This window comes from Pleurodeles waltl, chromosome 2_2 (genome assembly GCF_031143425.1).
Source record: "Pleurodeles waltl isolate 20211129_DDA chromosome 2_2, aPleWal1.hap1.20221129, whole genome shotgun sequence".
Lineage (NCBI taxonomy): Eukaryota > Metazoa > Chordata > Amphibia > Caudata > Salamandridae > Pleurodeles > Pleurodeles waltl.
In genome coordinates this window covers 1,061,835,821-1,061,853,247 of record NC_090439.1, presented here as the reverse complement: position 1 = coordinate 1,061,853,247, position 17,427 = coordinate 1,061,835,821, and the positions used below count along the sequence as shown (strand labels likewise).

General features: G+C 43.4%; 1 protein-coding gene across 1 annotated transcript in view; it reads left to right on the top strand.

Moving 5' to 3' along the window:
- COL22A1 (collagen type XXII alpha 1 chain) overlaps positions 1–17,427 on the top strand; it is a 900,581-nt gene that overhangs the window by 568,498 nt on the left and 314,656 nt on the right. Inside the window, exon 23 of the mRNA XM_069220797.1 lies at positions 12,559–12,612. Coding sequence (XP_069076898.1) covers positions 12,559–12,612 — 54 coding nt within the window. The remainder of the gene's footprint in view (positions 1–12,558; positions 12,613–17,427) is intronic.

Below are 17,427 nucleotides of genomic sequence, written 5' to 3'. Positions count from 1 at the left end.
TTGTGGATCGCGGGGATTACCAGATGTCCCGGGTCTGTGCGTGGATTCTCCTGCTTGTTTTCCGGCTGCGCGTCGTTCTGCGGGGCTGCGCGTCGAAGTTTCGATCTCACGGTAGGCGTCGCGTCGATTTCTCCTTGGAAGTCGGGCGGCGTTGTCCTTGCGAGGCCGTGCGTCGAAAGTTTGGTCTCACGGCAGGCGTCGCGTCGATTTCTCCTTGGAAGTCGGGCGGCGTTGTCCTTGCGAGGCCGTGCGTCAAAGTTTCGCACTCACGGTGGGCGTCGCGTCGATTTCTCCTGGAAAGTCGAGCGGCTTTGTCCTTGCGAGGTTGTGCGTCGAAGTCTCGATCGTCCCGAGGGCGTCGCGTCGATCAGCGTCGGTGTGCGGCGTTTTTCTCGCCGCGAAACAAGCTGTGCGTCGAAATTTTCGGCGCACGGAGCGTCCAAGTGAAAGGAAGAAGTCTTTTTGGTCCTGAGACTTCAAGGAACAGGAGGCAAGCTCTATCCAAGCCCTTGGAGAGCACTTTCACAGCCAGACAAGAGTTCAGCAAGGCAGCAGGGCAACAGCAAGACAGCAGTCCTTTGTAGAAAGCAGACAGGTGAGTCCTTTGAGCAGCCAGGCAGTTCTTCTTGGCAGGATGTAGTTTCTGGTTCCGGTTTCTTCTCCAGCAAGTGTCTGATGAGGTAGGGCAGAGGCCCTGTTTTATACCCAAATGTGCCTTTGAAGTGGGGGAGACTTCAAAGAGAGGCTAAGAAGTGCACCAGGTCCCCTTTCAGTTCAATCCTGTCTGCCAGGGTCCCAGTAGGGGGTGTGGCAGTCCTTTGTGTGAGGGCAGGCCCTCCACCCTCCCAGCCCAGGAAGACCCATTCAAAATGCAGATGTATGCAAGTGAGGCTGAGTACCCTGTGTTTGGGGTGTGTCTGAGTGAATGCACAAGGAGCTGTCAACTAAACCTAGCCAGACGTGGATTGTAAGGCACAGAAGGATTTAAGTGCAAAGAAATGCTCACTTTCTAAAAGTGGCATTTCTAGAATAGTAATATTAAATCCGACTTCACCAGTCAGTAGGATTTTGTATTACCATTCTGGCCATACTAAATATGACCTCCCTGCTCCTTTCAGATCAGCAGCTGCCACTTCAACAGTGTATGAGGGCAGCCCCAATGTTAGCCTATGAAGGGAGCAGGTCTCTCAGTAGTGCAAAAACGAATTTAGGAGTTTTACACTACCAGGACATATAACTACACAGGTACATGTCCTGCCTTTTACCTACACAGCACCCTGCTCTAGGGGATACCCAGGGCACACATTAAGGGTGACTTATATGCAGAAAAAGGGGAGTTCTAGGCTTGGCAAGTACTTTTAAATGCCAAGTCGAGGTGGCAGTGAAACTGCACACCCAGGCCTAGCAATGGTAGGCCTGAGACAAGGAAAAGGGGCTACTTAAGTGGGTGGCACAATCCGTGCTGCAGGTCCACTAGTAGCATTTAATCTATATGCCCTAGGCACCTGGAGTGCACATGACTGGGGACTTATAAGTAGATTAAATAGTTCAATCAGGTATGATCCAAAGTTACCATGTTTACAGAGAGAGAGCATATACACTTTATCACTGGTTAGCAGTGGTAAAGTGCGCAGAGTCTAAAAACCAGCAAAACAGTATCCAAAACGAGGAGGGAGGCAGGCAAAAAGTTAGGGGTGACTACCCTAAGGCTGTCAGGTCTAACACTGCAGCTATGCAAATATGACATACAGCCATCACAATAAAGATAAACGACCTTCTCTCTATACTTTCCAGTATTTCCTGTGCCCTAGGAGCTTAACTCTCAGAGTAAATTCTAGATTATAATTCAACACTTCTCTCAGAAATGTAGTCATGTCGACCTTCAGCAGATCAAACCTTGTACAAGTTGAAAACAGATCCTCTTCGGGACATTGACACTGCAGACAATACACCCCCTCTGTCCCCCCCACTTAGCAATTTTTGCAGGTGTAACATATAAATCAAAGATCATCTTATAGTGTTGTACCTGGAGCCCGACTAGCAGAGTATAGTATGAGTGAGCTCAAGAAATTCATAAAAGCCATAATCGTTCATATTAATTCTTAATTGCCATTTGTTATTATACTACTCTAAGTCATCTGGTTTTTCAGAACTAAGTATTGAGAATAATAGGCTTATTGAACACTCCCCAACCCATGTCAAGACCTCTTTAAGAGGAAACTTAAAGAACCTAGCCGAGCCCACCAGGTTTCTTATGTAAAAGGTTATGTGTCTGGAGGTACTTGAAAAAGCCTTTGTGGTCCAAATCATACAGGTCCCGAAGATCCCCTACTCGGGTGTACAGATTAAGCCTACTGAGGCCAGTTTTTTCCCACCAAGAAATCCAGCTACTGAACGCGGTCTTCAGCAGCTTAAATCTGACTTTCTTGTAAAGCTGGGCTCACTCAACACTAGCAAGCTACCATTCCATATTGAGCTAAATAGCAATTCATAAATATTTGATATATGATTTGCAAATCTTTGACATTCCTCCTTTCTTACCACAAGAGGCCTTATATTTCGGAGGGCAGCGGCCTTCTGGTATAATCTTCTACAGGGACCATTGACTCCTTTCCCCGGGTAAGGTCAAATATTTACTCGCCCTCCCAATCTTTCCATATGACCATATACACCTTATAACTAAAGTGTCCATAGATGCAAACCACAACCTTTCAAAATCTAGAGGAGCAGCCTGAAAAAGATAAAGAACTTTTGGAATGAGTAATATTTTAACAATATTGCACAGGCCCATTATGGACATATGCAAATTATTACATCTAATGAAATCCTATTTCACTTTCCCCATAATCAGCGTCAGATTTGACTTGACTATCTAGTCCACTTTAGCACTAATGCAGATCCCCAAATACATTGCATATTCTACTGTTCCGGCATCTTGAGTAGATGTGAGGCTGTTCACCACCAACTGTGTTTTACCACTATTCAATGAGTACTCTGAAAACTTTCCAAATTTACAAGCAACAGCTTTAATTTTTGTCAATGCTACATCCGGGTTAGCTGTTATAACTGCTACATCATTTTCTTAAGCTAAGCTTATCTTATCCCAGCGGTAGCACCGTAATGGTAATATGGTCAGATTAGCTTCTAGCTGGCAAAGTAGGGAATCAATGTATAGCGCAAAAAGCCTTGGAAAGCAAGGAAGTCCCTGCCTAGTACCTCTTCCAATATGTATAATGCAACATTGTCCTCCCATCAGTTGCAGTTAAGCAGCAGGTCTATTATTAATAGCCTGAATAGCCTGATCAGCTTTGATAAAGCACTCCACCCAACCCAAATGAACCCATGACTTTTAGCAAATATTCCCAATTGACCCTCTTGAATGCTTTCTCAGCATCCAACAGGGTCAATGCCACGGTGTTATAACCGTATGAATGTGGTCGTTGGTGTCTCTCCCTGGCACAAATTCATGCTGGCTTGCCAAAACCAATTTACTAATAATAGAGCTCAGCCGAGAAGCCAGAACTTTGGAATAAATCTTGGCATCACTATTTATTAATGTTATGGGCTAATATTACTCTGAGTCTTGAGGAACTTTTCCCTTCTTTAAAAAAAAAAAAAAAACACCATAGCAGCTACTGACCAGGATTCAGGCTGCGACCTTATTGCACTTGAATGAAAAGTTCCAAAATAACCGGAAGAAGTACTGTACTAAAAGTCATGTAAAACTCCAAAGGAATCAAGTCAACCCCCACAGCCTTTCCAGAGGGCATTTCTCGGATTGCAGATTGTAACTCCTCAATAGTACATTTTGCCCGAGGCCCTCATGTTCCCCCTGGGTAATTCTAGCTAATCTCACATTACCCAAAAACACATTCATATATTGTTTAACCCCCTAAAGGGGATAGACTGTAAAGTTCTTCATAGTATTTCCAAAAAACCTCTCTAATATCTCCAGGGTCCGATACCAACCTGCCCTGTGCATCCCTTATTTCCCTAATAAGGCCGACAGCCACCTTCTGGCGAGTATGTTCAGCTAAAAGGTGTCCTACCCTTTGGTTATATTTGTAACATTCCAACCCCCTAGAGAAAAACTTTTCTGCTGCCTTTTTGGCTGAGATATCGGTAATTGCACACTTACCGATTGCAACCTGCTGCAAGTTGACATCAAGGTCTGACCCCTGTGCTACTCCTGAGGCAAGCTGGGCTTCCGCCTCACTGAAATTCTGATGTAGTTCCCTGATTAAGCATTGAGTTTGCTTCTGATGCCTAAGACTAAACCTCAAAGTTTCCTCACGGACACCACCTATCAGAGTGTCCCATACAATTTCTGCTGGGGCACTGTCCCTATTAAATTCCAAAAATTCAGATATCCAAATAGTCTTATGCTACATATTGGTGGAAGGACCAACTCCAACCACTCCTTCTAAACCCCTCAATGGAGAGTTCTATTACCAAAAGGTTGTGGTCCGACATGAGGCGCAGCAATAACTCTAAACGTGCCCCTGTTATAAACTCAGGGGAAAAGAGGAAATAATCCAGACGGGCTACTGAGCCATGGAGGCCGAGTAATATGTATACCCAGGATCCGGCGCATTCAGCTTAGGCCAGGCATTCACCAGGCCAATCTCCTTTTGCAAACTGCGGACGGCGCTGAAGACCCAGGGTTTACAGCCTACATATCAGCCAAAATTAAGTCCTGCAGTCCCCTTCAAGGCATTCCAGGATCCATTACAAGTCAGGTCACCACACACAACATAGGGAGCAGGCCAGCCAGCTAGTACCACTGCTAAAAATTCTAATACTTCCGGGTTGTATGATACCGGACCATACAGTGAGCATAAACTAAATCGCCCCATATTATTTTGGCATTCTGCTATAACTAATCTGCCATATTTGTCTGCCGTACAGTGGGTAAAACCACACACCTTGCCACTAGCAAGCATAGCAACCCCCCTAGTTCTAGTGTTCTGTGTGGTACTAACCACAAGATTCATTCCAAGAGTTTCTAATAAATACCAATTAGAATAATCTATATGCATTACCTGGAGACTACAGATGTCTGCCCTCAGAGTTTTCAAATCCTCGGCTATTCTTTTTTGGGCCATCATTCAAGCCACATAGATTTATAGCAGCAATACGCAGCTTAACAATAATTCCAATACGATCCAACAGGTGAGCAGGCCCGGACATAAATAAGATCAACCCAATTCAATTCTCACTGTAAAGCATGCCCTTTAAATAAGCCATCATTTTTCAGCTACCCACACACTCTTCATCCCTGCTGTGACTGAATCTCTCCTCTGCTTAAACTGCTGTAGCTAATCCCTTCTTCCCCTCCTTCCCCTCCTTCCCCTCCTTCCCCTCCTCAATCATCTCTTTTATCTACATCCCTCTGCCCCTACCCACCTCAACCCCCGTCTCCTACTCCCCCAGCCCATCCCTTCCACCCCAACCTTTTTTCCTGCCCCCCACCACCTGAAGCAATCAGGTCCACCGCAGCCTGAGTGATGGCTCCCCTGAGTGCCACTGCGGGCTCCCTCCACCAGCACCAATGTGTAAAATACCTTATCATCTGATTACAAAAAGCATTCTTCTAAGCAAAAAGAGAAAAAAAAGAAATTGAAGGGGGTGTGGAGGCCTTTTTGCTTCTGCAACCCATTTAGCTTGCCTATAAATCGAATTATTTTGCTACTACCCATTACAATCTAGATATCTTTCATCAAGCATCTAGCATTGGAACCCCCGGGGAGCGGGCCAATATACCTTAATTCATAATTATCCTCTTACTCTGCCTCATACAAAAGCAGAGCAAGACCACCCCCCTCCAATCACAACAGAAGCATAACTAAAATGTCTTAGCCCCAACAGGACAACCACCGTCAAATGCCAACATCCTGTAGACACTCCAACTTCAGAGGGGCCAAATCTTGTAAATACTCTTTAGTCAAAATCCTGGGTGTGAAAACTCTGATTTTGCCCTTGAATACAGTTTTCAAATGTGCTGGGGCCAATAAAAAGGCTTCTGCCCCAACTTCTTGAAAAGGTTTAATTAATTGTCTCAGCCTCCATTTGTGCTCCACCATGACCTGGTAAAAATTAGGGCGCAAAAAAAGGAGTGGTCCTCAAAGCATCTCTGAGCATCAGGGTGGGCTTTTTAAAAAATGGCTTGACTTAGTAAGAAATTGCCAAACAGAAAAGCAACCTTGCTCTTGGATGTTTTGCCTCAGCACCCTGATTTTTCCACATTAATGGAAACCTGTATACCTCTAAACCTCGGATTCCCAGTCTCAAGTCATGAGTCGTGGAAAGGCATTCCACAGGAGGCCAATCATAAATGCCCGGATATCCTTGCCTCCCCCCCCCCTCTTTAATCTGAAGGAAGCACAAGTTATTCTGCCACCGGTGATTCTCAAAGTCTTCCAACTTCCACATAATTTCAGAAAGTTGCCCACACTGAGACTCAACGTGCTCCTTCAAAACCTCCACTTCTGCTTCCATTGTTGAGGTTCTCCCTTCAATCGAGTTGAGCTTCTCTTCAGTCTCTCCTCAGGTTTCGGACACCTTCTTCAATGCTCCCTGGAGATGTTTGGTAGCCAACCTAGCCCTCCGGCTCTCTGCCTGGGTTTCTATCTGCAATTATTTTATTGTACCATAGATAAGTCGAAGCATTGAATTGTCTGTACTGGCAGCAAAGTCACTATCATCAGGTCCCTCCCCTTTGCATGATGACACTGATGAATTTTCAGGACTTCCTTCTTGATAAAGCAATTTTGTGTCTGAATAGTCCCACTTCGGGGCTGCTACTTCCTGCCGTGTTTTATCTTCCTCTGCCATTGGAGAAAATCTTACTTTCAGCGGTCTACGAAGTCTCCACCGCTTAAAGTGCTCCCAGGTGCCGTTGACAGACTGCTTCCACTCTCAAGGACAGACTGGCTTCATCCTCACTTAAATTGGGGCACCTGCTGGTAGTCTCTGAACCATCAGTGAGCGAATAGAACTTGTCTCCTTCCTCTCGAGACAGATTGGAATTCCTGCCACTCTTCCCTGCATCTCCTCCATTACCAACTTTGATGGGCCCCATTGGGTATGCAACTTAGTGCTGCTATCCACAACCCCCCTCAGCGCTTTCATCCAGTAGGTGGCCCTGGCCATTATTGTGACCAGCATATTTGCCCCTCTTTGCACTGTAGATTCCCCCCATCATTTAGGAGTTACCCAGGTCACTCAAGCAGAGTGCAGATTCAGCCTTTCCCAAGCAACTTTCCTCAAATAGCGCTTTTTCAGCCTCAATCTGCAGCTGAGTCTCTTCCACACTTGTCTCAGGGGATTCAGATCCACCAAAAGCTTGAGTTTTGGTAGGGCCTACAGTGGGGAGAATTATCTGCATACTCTGCGGATCCCCTACCTGGTGCCACATCTTCCTCAGATACACACTCCCTGCTTTTTGTGGCTGTCAGAGGATTAGCTATTTGTCCCATACAATTTACAGTTTCTGCTTGCGCTCCCCCAGGGTGAGGGTCCTACATCCTGCCTACACTGGCCTGTCCCCCAGCACTGAAATACTCCGTAATAACTGGCTGCAGTCCCTCACACTGCATGTGTGCATCATGATCTGTATAATCTGACGTTTTAGGAGCAATATCAACAAGTTTATTGTGTTTTGAAGAGCCTGTTACAGCCCGCCTACCTTCCGGGGCCCCCATAGCCCGCTTCTGTTTTGACTCCTTGTTTGGCCACCCACCACACACCAGCCATCTTCCAGGCACTGTGCTATCAATCTTGTCTCTAGTGCAGCAAGCAGTTTTTGGCGCCATATTATCCTCAGGTGCTTCAACCGCCTCAGAAATGCTCATTGCTGCAATACTTGGCCCACACCACTGGAGCTGTGAAAAGGAAAGCTTTCCCCGAGGTGATCCATGACGATGCAGATGACACCCGGGAGCCTTGTCCAGTGCCGGCCTCCCGGACAGTGAGACAGCACACTAAACCTCGCATCTCCCAGAGCAACTCAGAGAAAACATCGTACAGCCTCTCCACTTTCCCTTCCTCCTGCCACTAGTTTCACGGATTCACCACATGTTCACACAGAGCCCGGAGGAAGCCTGCAGCGATAGGCACTACACGTTTGCCATCTTGCTTCATCACCACATTAGCTTCTCATAATTGAAGGATTTCTAATGTTTGTGTATTTTAACTTTGGTTTATATAGAAAGAAAAAATAAATGTTCTCAACTATAACAAAGGTTTAAAAGTTTTTTTTATCTTTAATAACTTTTTTAAAATCGTATAGTTTATTGTTGTTGAGTAGAGTATTATTAAGTGGAATGTGGTACAGTACAGTGAAAGAGAGTGTCATAAAATGTACTGTTGTTGTGTATAGTGTCGTAGAGTGGTATAGAGTGGAGTGAAGTAGAGTGGAGTGGTGTAGAGTGCAATAGCATACAGTGGAGCGGCATACAGTTGAGAAGTGTAATGTAGAGTGATGTAGAATGTAGTGGAGTAGACTGTAGTGGAATACACTAGACTAGCATAGCTGGAGTGGTGTAGAGTGGCATGACATACAGTGGAATAGCATGCAGTGGAGCAGTGTAGAGAGGAATAACATTGAGTGTTACTGGTGTACAGTGTAGTGAGATAGAGCGGAATGGCATATAGTGGAATAGAGTACAGTAGAGTGTTGTAGAACGGAGCATCATACAGTGGAATAGGTTACATGGTAGTAGGGTACAGAGGGTATTGGAGTAGAGTGAAGAAGCGTTGAGTGAAGTACAAAGGAGTGATGTTCAGTATAATAGCATACTGTGGATTGTTGTAGAGTTGAGTAGTGTGGAGTGGAGTACAGTGGAATAGTGTCTCTTAGAGTAGCATAGAGTGGAATAGCATAGAGTGGAGTTTTGTACAATGAAGCTGAGTACAGTGTAATAGGGTAGAGTGTATTGGGGTATAGTGTAGTAGCCTACAGTGGAGTGGCATATAGTGGAGTGTCATACAGTTGAGCAGCATGCAGTAGAGTATCATACAGTAGAGTAGTGTACAGTGCAGTGGTGTACACTGGAGTGTGCTAGAGTGGAGTGGCATACAGTGGAGTGGCGTAGAGTGGAGTAGGATACAGTGGAGTGGCATATTCTGGAGTGGCATACAGTAGAATGGAGTATACTGGAGTGGTATAGAGTGGATTGGCCTAGAGTGTAGCAGGAGACAGTGGAGTGGCATAGAATTGAGTGATGTACAGAGTAATAGCATGCAGTGCACTGTCGTAGAGTGGCGTGGCATATAGTAGAGTGGCATATAGTGCAGTGGAGTAGAAAAGTGACATAGAGTGGAGTGGCATAGAGTGGAGTCACGTACAGTGGAATAGCATATATTAGAGTGGAGTGGCTTACAGTGGAAGACCATAGAGTGTTGTACAGTGGAGTTGCGTGCAGTGTAAGAGTGCATTGGCATATAGTGTAGCACATAGTGGAGTGGTGTAGACTGTCACATAGTTGAGTACTATACAGTGGAAAGGGGTACAGTGGAGTGGGGTACAGTGCAGTAATGTACACAAGAAGTGTTAAAGTCGAGTGACGTACAGCAAAATAGTATAGAGTAGAGACACGTATAGAATGGAGTGAGGAATAGTGTAGTTTCATACATTTAAACAATGAAGTAGCATAGATTGGAAGTCCAACACTGCAGTGTCATAAAATGGAGTGGCACAGAGTGTGAGAGCATATAGTGTAGTGGTGTGGAGTGGGGTACAGTGGACTGGCGTACAGTGGATTAGCGTGTAGTGGAGTGGCATAGGGTGGAGTGGTGTACAGTGGATTAGTGTATAATGGAGTGAGGTATAGTGGAGTGGTGTAGAGCATAGTAGAGTAGAATGGAGTGGTGCAGAGTGGTGTGGTGCAGAGTATAGTGGTATACAGTGGAATGTGGTAAAATATACATAGCATGAAAGTGTGTAAACTGATGTAGATGTGATGTGGCAGGAAAATTTTTTGTTTGGTGAAAATCATACTTTTTGGTAGTATGTGTGAATAGTGTAAGTAGTTTTAAAGTTATATATTTTTTAAGAAGTTAAATATTGTGCTACAGCATACAATGGTAAGTTTGTGTTATACCGCAGTACATGCGCAAGATAAGGCAGGATGTGATTGGCTAGTGGCTGTATATGCCACTGGTAAATGGCAGCCATGTGGTTTTCCACACATTTTGTTTGCATTCTGTGTTTCACTGCATTCTGGCTTAGGGTCTTAGATCTAGGTACATATTAGGATTTATTGTTGTTACCAATTTATTACCACTTTATTAAATAGTTAATAGGTAGAGAAATGTTTTTATAATTTTATGTATATTTTTACAGCAATATAGGGAGAACTGTGCATTTTTCTAAAACATATTTTAAATAGTGCGGTAATTTGAAGATATTACCATAGTACACCATAGACTTTTAAGTGAGGATTTAAATATGTAAAAGGTAGAAAATACACTGTAGTACACTATGGGCCTCATTACGACCCTGGCGGTCTTAAGACGGCCAGGGCCGTGGTGCCGGTCTGACAGCCACATTACGAACATGGCGGTTGCGCCACGGTCGGATCGCCAGCAAGGCCACTTCTCCTCCACTGTCGGGGGCTTGTGTTGCTGGCGGTCCTTATCCACAAGCAGCGTTGTCCTGGGGATTATGAGTCCCTTCTCCCCCGGCGATTACATGGCAGTAGCCCCACTATGTAAAGGCTGGTGGAGACTGGGTGCCTGTAATGCCCAGGCAGTTGGCATGGGCAGAGCGGGGGCCCCCATGGCACTTTTCACTGTCTTCTTTGCAGACAGTGAAAAGCGCGACAAGTGCTAGTGCACCCCATGCACCACAACATTGCTGCCGGCTCTATTAGGAGCTGGCTTAAATGTTGTGGTCTGTTTCCCACTGGGCCAGTGGGTTGAAACTCTATTTCTGCCCGCTGACCCAGCGGGAAACTCATAATAGGGGCTGTGGGAAGGAGACCGCACTGGCGGTAACCTGATCCCGGACTTTGACGAACGCCCTTTCCATCCACCCAAGTCGCAATTATGGCCCATATGTGTAAAATGTAATGCTCTACAGTGTATTTTTAACTTTTTATCATATCTATTTTTTAATTTATTTTTGTCACCATGGTACTCCCAACGCAGAATCATGGTACTCCGTACATTTAAAAAAGAATATATATAGCAAATTATAAATATCTTTCCTTACCTATTACCACTTTAGGAAAGTGGTAAAAGGTAGGGGAAAAATATGAAACCTCATACTTATATCTATTGGTGAAATGCAGAACACAGGCAAAGTGGACTTAGAAACAACATGGCAGCCTTTAACTTTTGTAAATACAGTCCTTAGCCAATATCATAATGACTTGTCATAGCTATGTACCATGGCACGTCCACAAAATACAGCAAAATGTTGCACTAATCCAGTAGCCACAGATATTGCTACGGTAAAATGCCTTGTAACTTAACAAATACATACCCTACTTACCTGTAATATCCAAAAGGATCATCTGTGCACCATACTGTCTAATCCTGCCAAATTTCATGTAAATCCATTCAGCCATTTCCATGCTACATGAGATACAAAAGTCTATAGAAAATGCACCCATGGAAAAACAAGTTTTGAGACCCCTTTTTTATCTTTGCACCCCCTTGACCAATCACCATGAAACTTTGCATCCTCTGCCAACGTAGAAGGCAGGCTAGGTCTGTAAAGTTTAATGGAGATTTGTCAAACGGGCACAAAATTATTAATGGTGATTCCCATTTCTGGTAGGCCAAACTGTGCAGAGTGGCTAGCTATGTTGATCAACAAACTGCTACCCTGTGACGGCATACGGATGGGACAATCGCAGGTAATGTGTGTGGCAAAATGCCATCCCGAAAATAATAGGGGGGAGGGGTAGGGTGCAGAGGAGAAATCAGGGACATCTCTTGTTTTCAAAATTAGCAGTCGAGTAACAGAAAAAGCTGCATTCTGAAGTTCGATGTAGAACCATCACTTCTCTAAAGCACATCAGTATTTTACATGCAGTATTTTTTCTTGAACCTATCAAAGGTCAGTTAGAACCTGATTCTGTTTCAAAGAGGTGACCACTTATCTGTGTATTGACCTGGTCTGAAGAAATTATGCATATTTTGATAATCATACATTTTTTATGACTTGTTTAACCTTTTTAGCTTATGTATATAAACCACTTATCTGTTGTGTTTTACCTTTTGAAGTAGGCCGGTTGTTTTCATCTCATCCCACATAGGCTTCACTCAAAGAATATTTTATTGAGTTCATTTAAATTGTGATATAAATTCAATAATTTGGCCGCGAATGTCTCAAATGTATTTTCAAACTTAGGTCTACTCAACAATAATTTTGTGATTGGATAATGTCAAAAGCATCATATCTGCATTTACTCAAATGTTTAACCAAAGTTTTAAAGATGTAATTTGTCTGCTAAAGAAACTTCTTGCTCAAAATCGAAATTGTAGTTTCCAGAAAAATGACTACGGACTTAATTAATCAGGTGATGCTGTATTATGTCCGCATTTTAGGGTCCTGAAGGCGCAGAAGGAAAAGGTGGACTTCCAGGTTTACAGGGTTTACGGGTGAGTTCAAATTTGCTTACATTTATGCTGTTAGTCACAACAACAGAAACTCGATTAATCCAATGATCTGACTATGAATTCTCGATACACGTTTTTATATACGACTTGAAGTGGTTCAATGACTTATCTTGTCTCCATTAATGGACAGAATGTATGATCATCTTAAATCCCCTTGGTCTTGTGTTGCAAACCTTTAGAAATAAAACTACAATAAACCTTGTTTATTATTGTTTTATTTTTAAAGGGGAGGGGCCATGGGGGTGACGAGCAGCAAGGGGAGTACACAGAGCACTCCCCTCAGTGCGCATGTGTGTTTGGCCAGCCTTCTCGGGCCGGCCAAACACACATGTGCACAAGGGCTCTCTCCAACCAGGCACTATGTTGCTGAGTTGGAGAGAGACAGCCGGGGCACCCAGTCTGCGTTGGAGTGCTCCTGCCAATCATAATGCTGCTCTGAGCAGCGTCATGATTGGAGCAGGGCAGACTGGGAGCGTGTGCTTGGAGTGCGGCAGCGGTGCGCGGGCAACCAGTTAAGTTAATTTTTTTTTATATGTATACTTTTTTTATTTTGGTTTGTTCCCCCGTCCCACCACTTTGCCCGGTCGCCAGCCACGACTGGATGTGATGTGTAGTACTCTTCTCATAAATTACCTAATGATTAGGAGTTCACAATACATGTTTCATAGCCTCAGCACCAGCAGGTCATGCTGTACCATTGGAGTTTATTTGTGCTTGTAGCCAAGATTATTGTGTCAATGTGTTGGTCTGATAATTTCTCTGTAGTTTGTGGGGATGGGGGTTTAACAGTCTCTGACAATCACATAACACAACAAAATCCTGTTCAGGTAACTCACACTCAGATAATGGCTTCAAAATGCCTTCAAGCCGCTCAGTTTCTCGTTAGACGGATGTGATGAAAATCAGGAAAATAACAATGCAAGTCAATGCAGTTTTATAATAAACTGATATGTATGGACAATAAGGAAACTAATATATTATCAAGAGTACTGATACGGAGCAAAACTGCAAGTGGCTTTTTAAAAAGGTAACTGGGGAGCAGAAGGTGAAATATAATTGTCTGGGCAATGCATTGAAAGACAAAGATACAAAAATATCTTTAAAACTAATTTGTTGCTATTATAAATTCTCTCTGCCTCCAGGGGACCTGCTACTAATTTTTATTTCTTGGACCTCTGGCATTTTATGTTTGGATTTTCTGTGGCCTGAGACATGTTGAACAGGCATTAACCACATGCATTCTGTGCTCCTTCCCATGGGTGCAGCCTCAGTTGCAGTGCCTTATGTTGTGACTGGCCACCAGGCTGCCAATGAGTGGGGACAGAGGTTATCAGTTAAATAGTTTATGGCAACCCTGTTATCTATATGTAAGCTATATGTTTGTCAAGTAGAGTAATGTTCCTCACAGCCAGTGCTGCCTGAATGATCACACAAATATCTGACAGGCACACGCATAAGCTTCATTATTCTTAAAAATACATCTTTGCATAGTATTTCTAAAATAGGCCTGTTGGTGACTACAATGTTTATATTGAAAAATCTGAAATCATCAAACCTGAAGAAGAATGCATTTATCTTATAGTTTCTGAAACAAAAGAGATAAAACACTTCCTATTTCTGATACCAGAGTGAATGAATGGGTTAATGATCCCTTTCAGGCTGGAAAGACATACAATTACCTTTTATAAATAGCCTCACTGAGACCATTTGCTCAACACAAAGCCGAATATTAGCTGAACGTGTTTCTTGCACGGATCCCACCCTTTCAGAAAGGTAAAGTGGCCTTCCAACATCTGCTCCTGTTTAAATTCCAAGATACCCTGTGAGTGGAAGGATTTTGAATTCCTTTGTTGTGAGACAGACCTGGTTACAAAGGAGTAAAGTGGGAAGACTACACAATCTTGGAATTTGACTGTGAGTGGCGCTATAAAATATCCTTTTCCTGAGGTAATCAGGTTAAGAATGAAAACATAGTGTCAAGCAAATGGGAGTAAGGGCAATTTAGTGGCAGGTAGGATTGGTGAGCAGTATGTAAAAATGAGAAACTAGCCTATACACTTTAAGAACCTATGCTGAGAAACCTAGATCCAAAAAAAGCCTCCGTGGAAAAAAAAAAAGAGAACATTTTTTTTGTTTTCTCTGAGGATGAAACCCTGCTTCGGCTCCTGTAATAAAAATGGGAGTGTGCTCCCTGTCTGTAGACGGAGTACCTCTACTAAATAATTCATTTTGCTAAAGAATTGTGTGGGATAGGATCTAGAACTTGTACAAACTTACTTATTTATGCTTGAGATTACTTGGGATGAAAAGATACATTCTAGTTAAGTGGTGAGCTACCACAATAAGTACCTTAACCTAAGGCAGCATTGCGGAGACCCAACACACACTTCCAATCAGTCTTTGTTTAGTGGGACAAAGAAACTTTAAGAAATTCTACTTCACACTGAAAATTAATTTTGCAGAATCTTTGCCTTTTTTCAGAATGCAAGAACAATCTTTGAGGGTTTCAGAAGACTAAAGGAAGGCAGATGTGACTTTCTTGAACTCAATTCATCCTTTTACTACTTTGACTTTATTAAAACACTGCACGTCACCAGCGCATGAGTAACTGTCATGAAGATCCCCTTTTCAGGTGCATCCCATATGCTCACATCAGGCATCAACAGTCTCAAGCCCCTTTATCGTGCCCCAATCGTTTTTAGACCAATTGAATGTGGTTTACCGAGGGCCAGTGCTCAACACCCCTGAAGTTCTATTTATCTTATCTCATTGCACGAGACTGATTTGCACCAGAGTGATTCTGTTGCTATACATAGAAAGCTTGACCAGGCCAATCAATGCAGAGATCCATTTTGACTTCCTTTTCAGGAATTCTCCAAGGACTACTTTGAATTGATTTCCCCATATATCCACTGGGAATAATTTTTTTCAAAAGCTCTTTTCTTATCATTTTCATGACATATTTACTATTAAATGGTCTGTTTTTAATTGGAATTCTATCTTTCTCTTCGTTGTGTTCTATGTGTACTATTATAATGAAAATCTATTACACACGATTGTCTGTGAATTGACTTACGGCTGAGTCAAAACAATTATTTAAATGTACTGAGTCTTTTTATTATCGATTGAGTGCTTTATTAGGAAGTATCATCGATCAAAATTGTGAAGCATATATGAAAAGCTAGCTCTCATTTTTTTGCCTTTCAGGGGGTCCCGGGGGTGGGGGGATTGCCAAAGGTATGAGGTCTCCCCCTCGGGAGGTTTGGGGAAGTTGGTACAGCCCACGGGCGCCGTTTTGGCCGGTGGGCTCAGCAATATATAGGGGGCCATTTTGTAGAAGGTCACCATTTTGTGGAAGGTGACGCGGTTGGACAGCAAATCTGACAAGACACTTTCAGATTGGAAATGAGTGGACAGCAGCAGGACAACAAAGACAGGAAATTTGGCATTAGGGGTTGGAGACTTGCAGGTTCAATGGGGAGGTGGCAGCAAGAGACTATTAAGGTGACAAAACGGATTCAACAAAGAAAGCGTTACAAAAAGGAAGATTGTATTAACGAATTGCAAGGTTAAGGAAAAGGGGGGAGGGTAGGGGAGAGGGGGGCATTTTGGTTAGGTAAAATTGGATGTATAGTGAGGCGTTTAGTTTTGTGAGGCATGAGGCCAGGGAATTGTTTTGTAAGTGCACCTGTTTCCAATAAAGTGGCCTTTTACACACAAAAGAGTGTAGTGGTGCTGTTTCCCTCTTCCCCAAAAGCCTATTTCTTTTAATCTCAATGTTGTTTAAAAAAACTTTACCCGCATTTAGCTAACTTCAGGAAGTTCATCAAAGCAAAATCCAAGAATTTCGCACCTCTTGTTCAGGGCACATGCCAGAGTCCGTGCCTGTAACGCCCCCAGGGCTTCCCCTCGACTTGTCTGTAAGATATAGAAAGGTATGGCCCAGGGAGTTGCTTTAAGTGCTGCCTGTCAGCAAGTACTTTCAGTGGCATGCACAGCTTTTTACTGTTAAAGTGCACATTGCCCTTGTTTATAGCAAGTGATATGACGCTCCTAACCTGCACTTAAAAAGTTCCAACAGAAAATTGCACATTTGGAAGAAAACGCCACTTCACCTACAGTAATGATGCGGTATCGCGAGACGCTAATTACGCATTGCTTCACTCGGCTCGACAGAGTGACGTACATTCAAAAAGCATTCGTGGGTTCCCCGAATTATCTGATGTTAGGGTAATTGGACACATCAACCTGAGAAGAACAGGCTAAAAATAGCTGTTGTGTGCGCCTTGAGTGTACTTACCTCGTGCAACAATTACAGTTATTGTTGAAGGTGAATAAAAAAGAAACATCGGACCACTTTATTTTAATTAGCTGTGCGATGTTTTGCTTTTTGATCTGGAGATTAGAGGCACTTGGGTGACACATTAATTGCTGTATTATGCTTTAAACCGCCTGGGGGCTGGGTGCGCCACTAATGCACAACTGAATTATGCAGTTTTAAACAGACACTGGCACCATCCGTTTAATAATACTGCATATGACAACGTTGTCTTCATTGTTTAAAATTTGGTGCAGGCATAAGCAACTGGTATTGCTAATTGTTTGTGTTTCTCGGCTTAATAATGGCGTCACAATGGCCTTCATTTGTTACAATGTCAGTTCTTCTATTTCCATAAATCAAAATGGAAAAGAAGGAAGGACTGTGGTGCTCCTACCTGGGGTACATGCAGGCTGTTTTCCCAATAGCCTAGCAAGGATGCCATGTGTGTCCCAGTGCAAAGAAAACGGTCCCTTTGA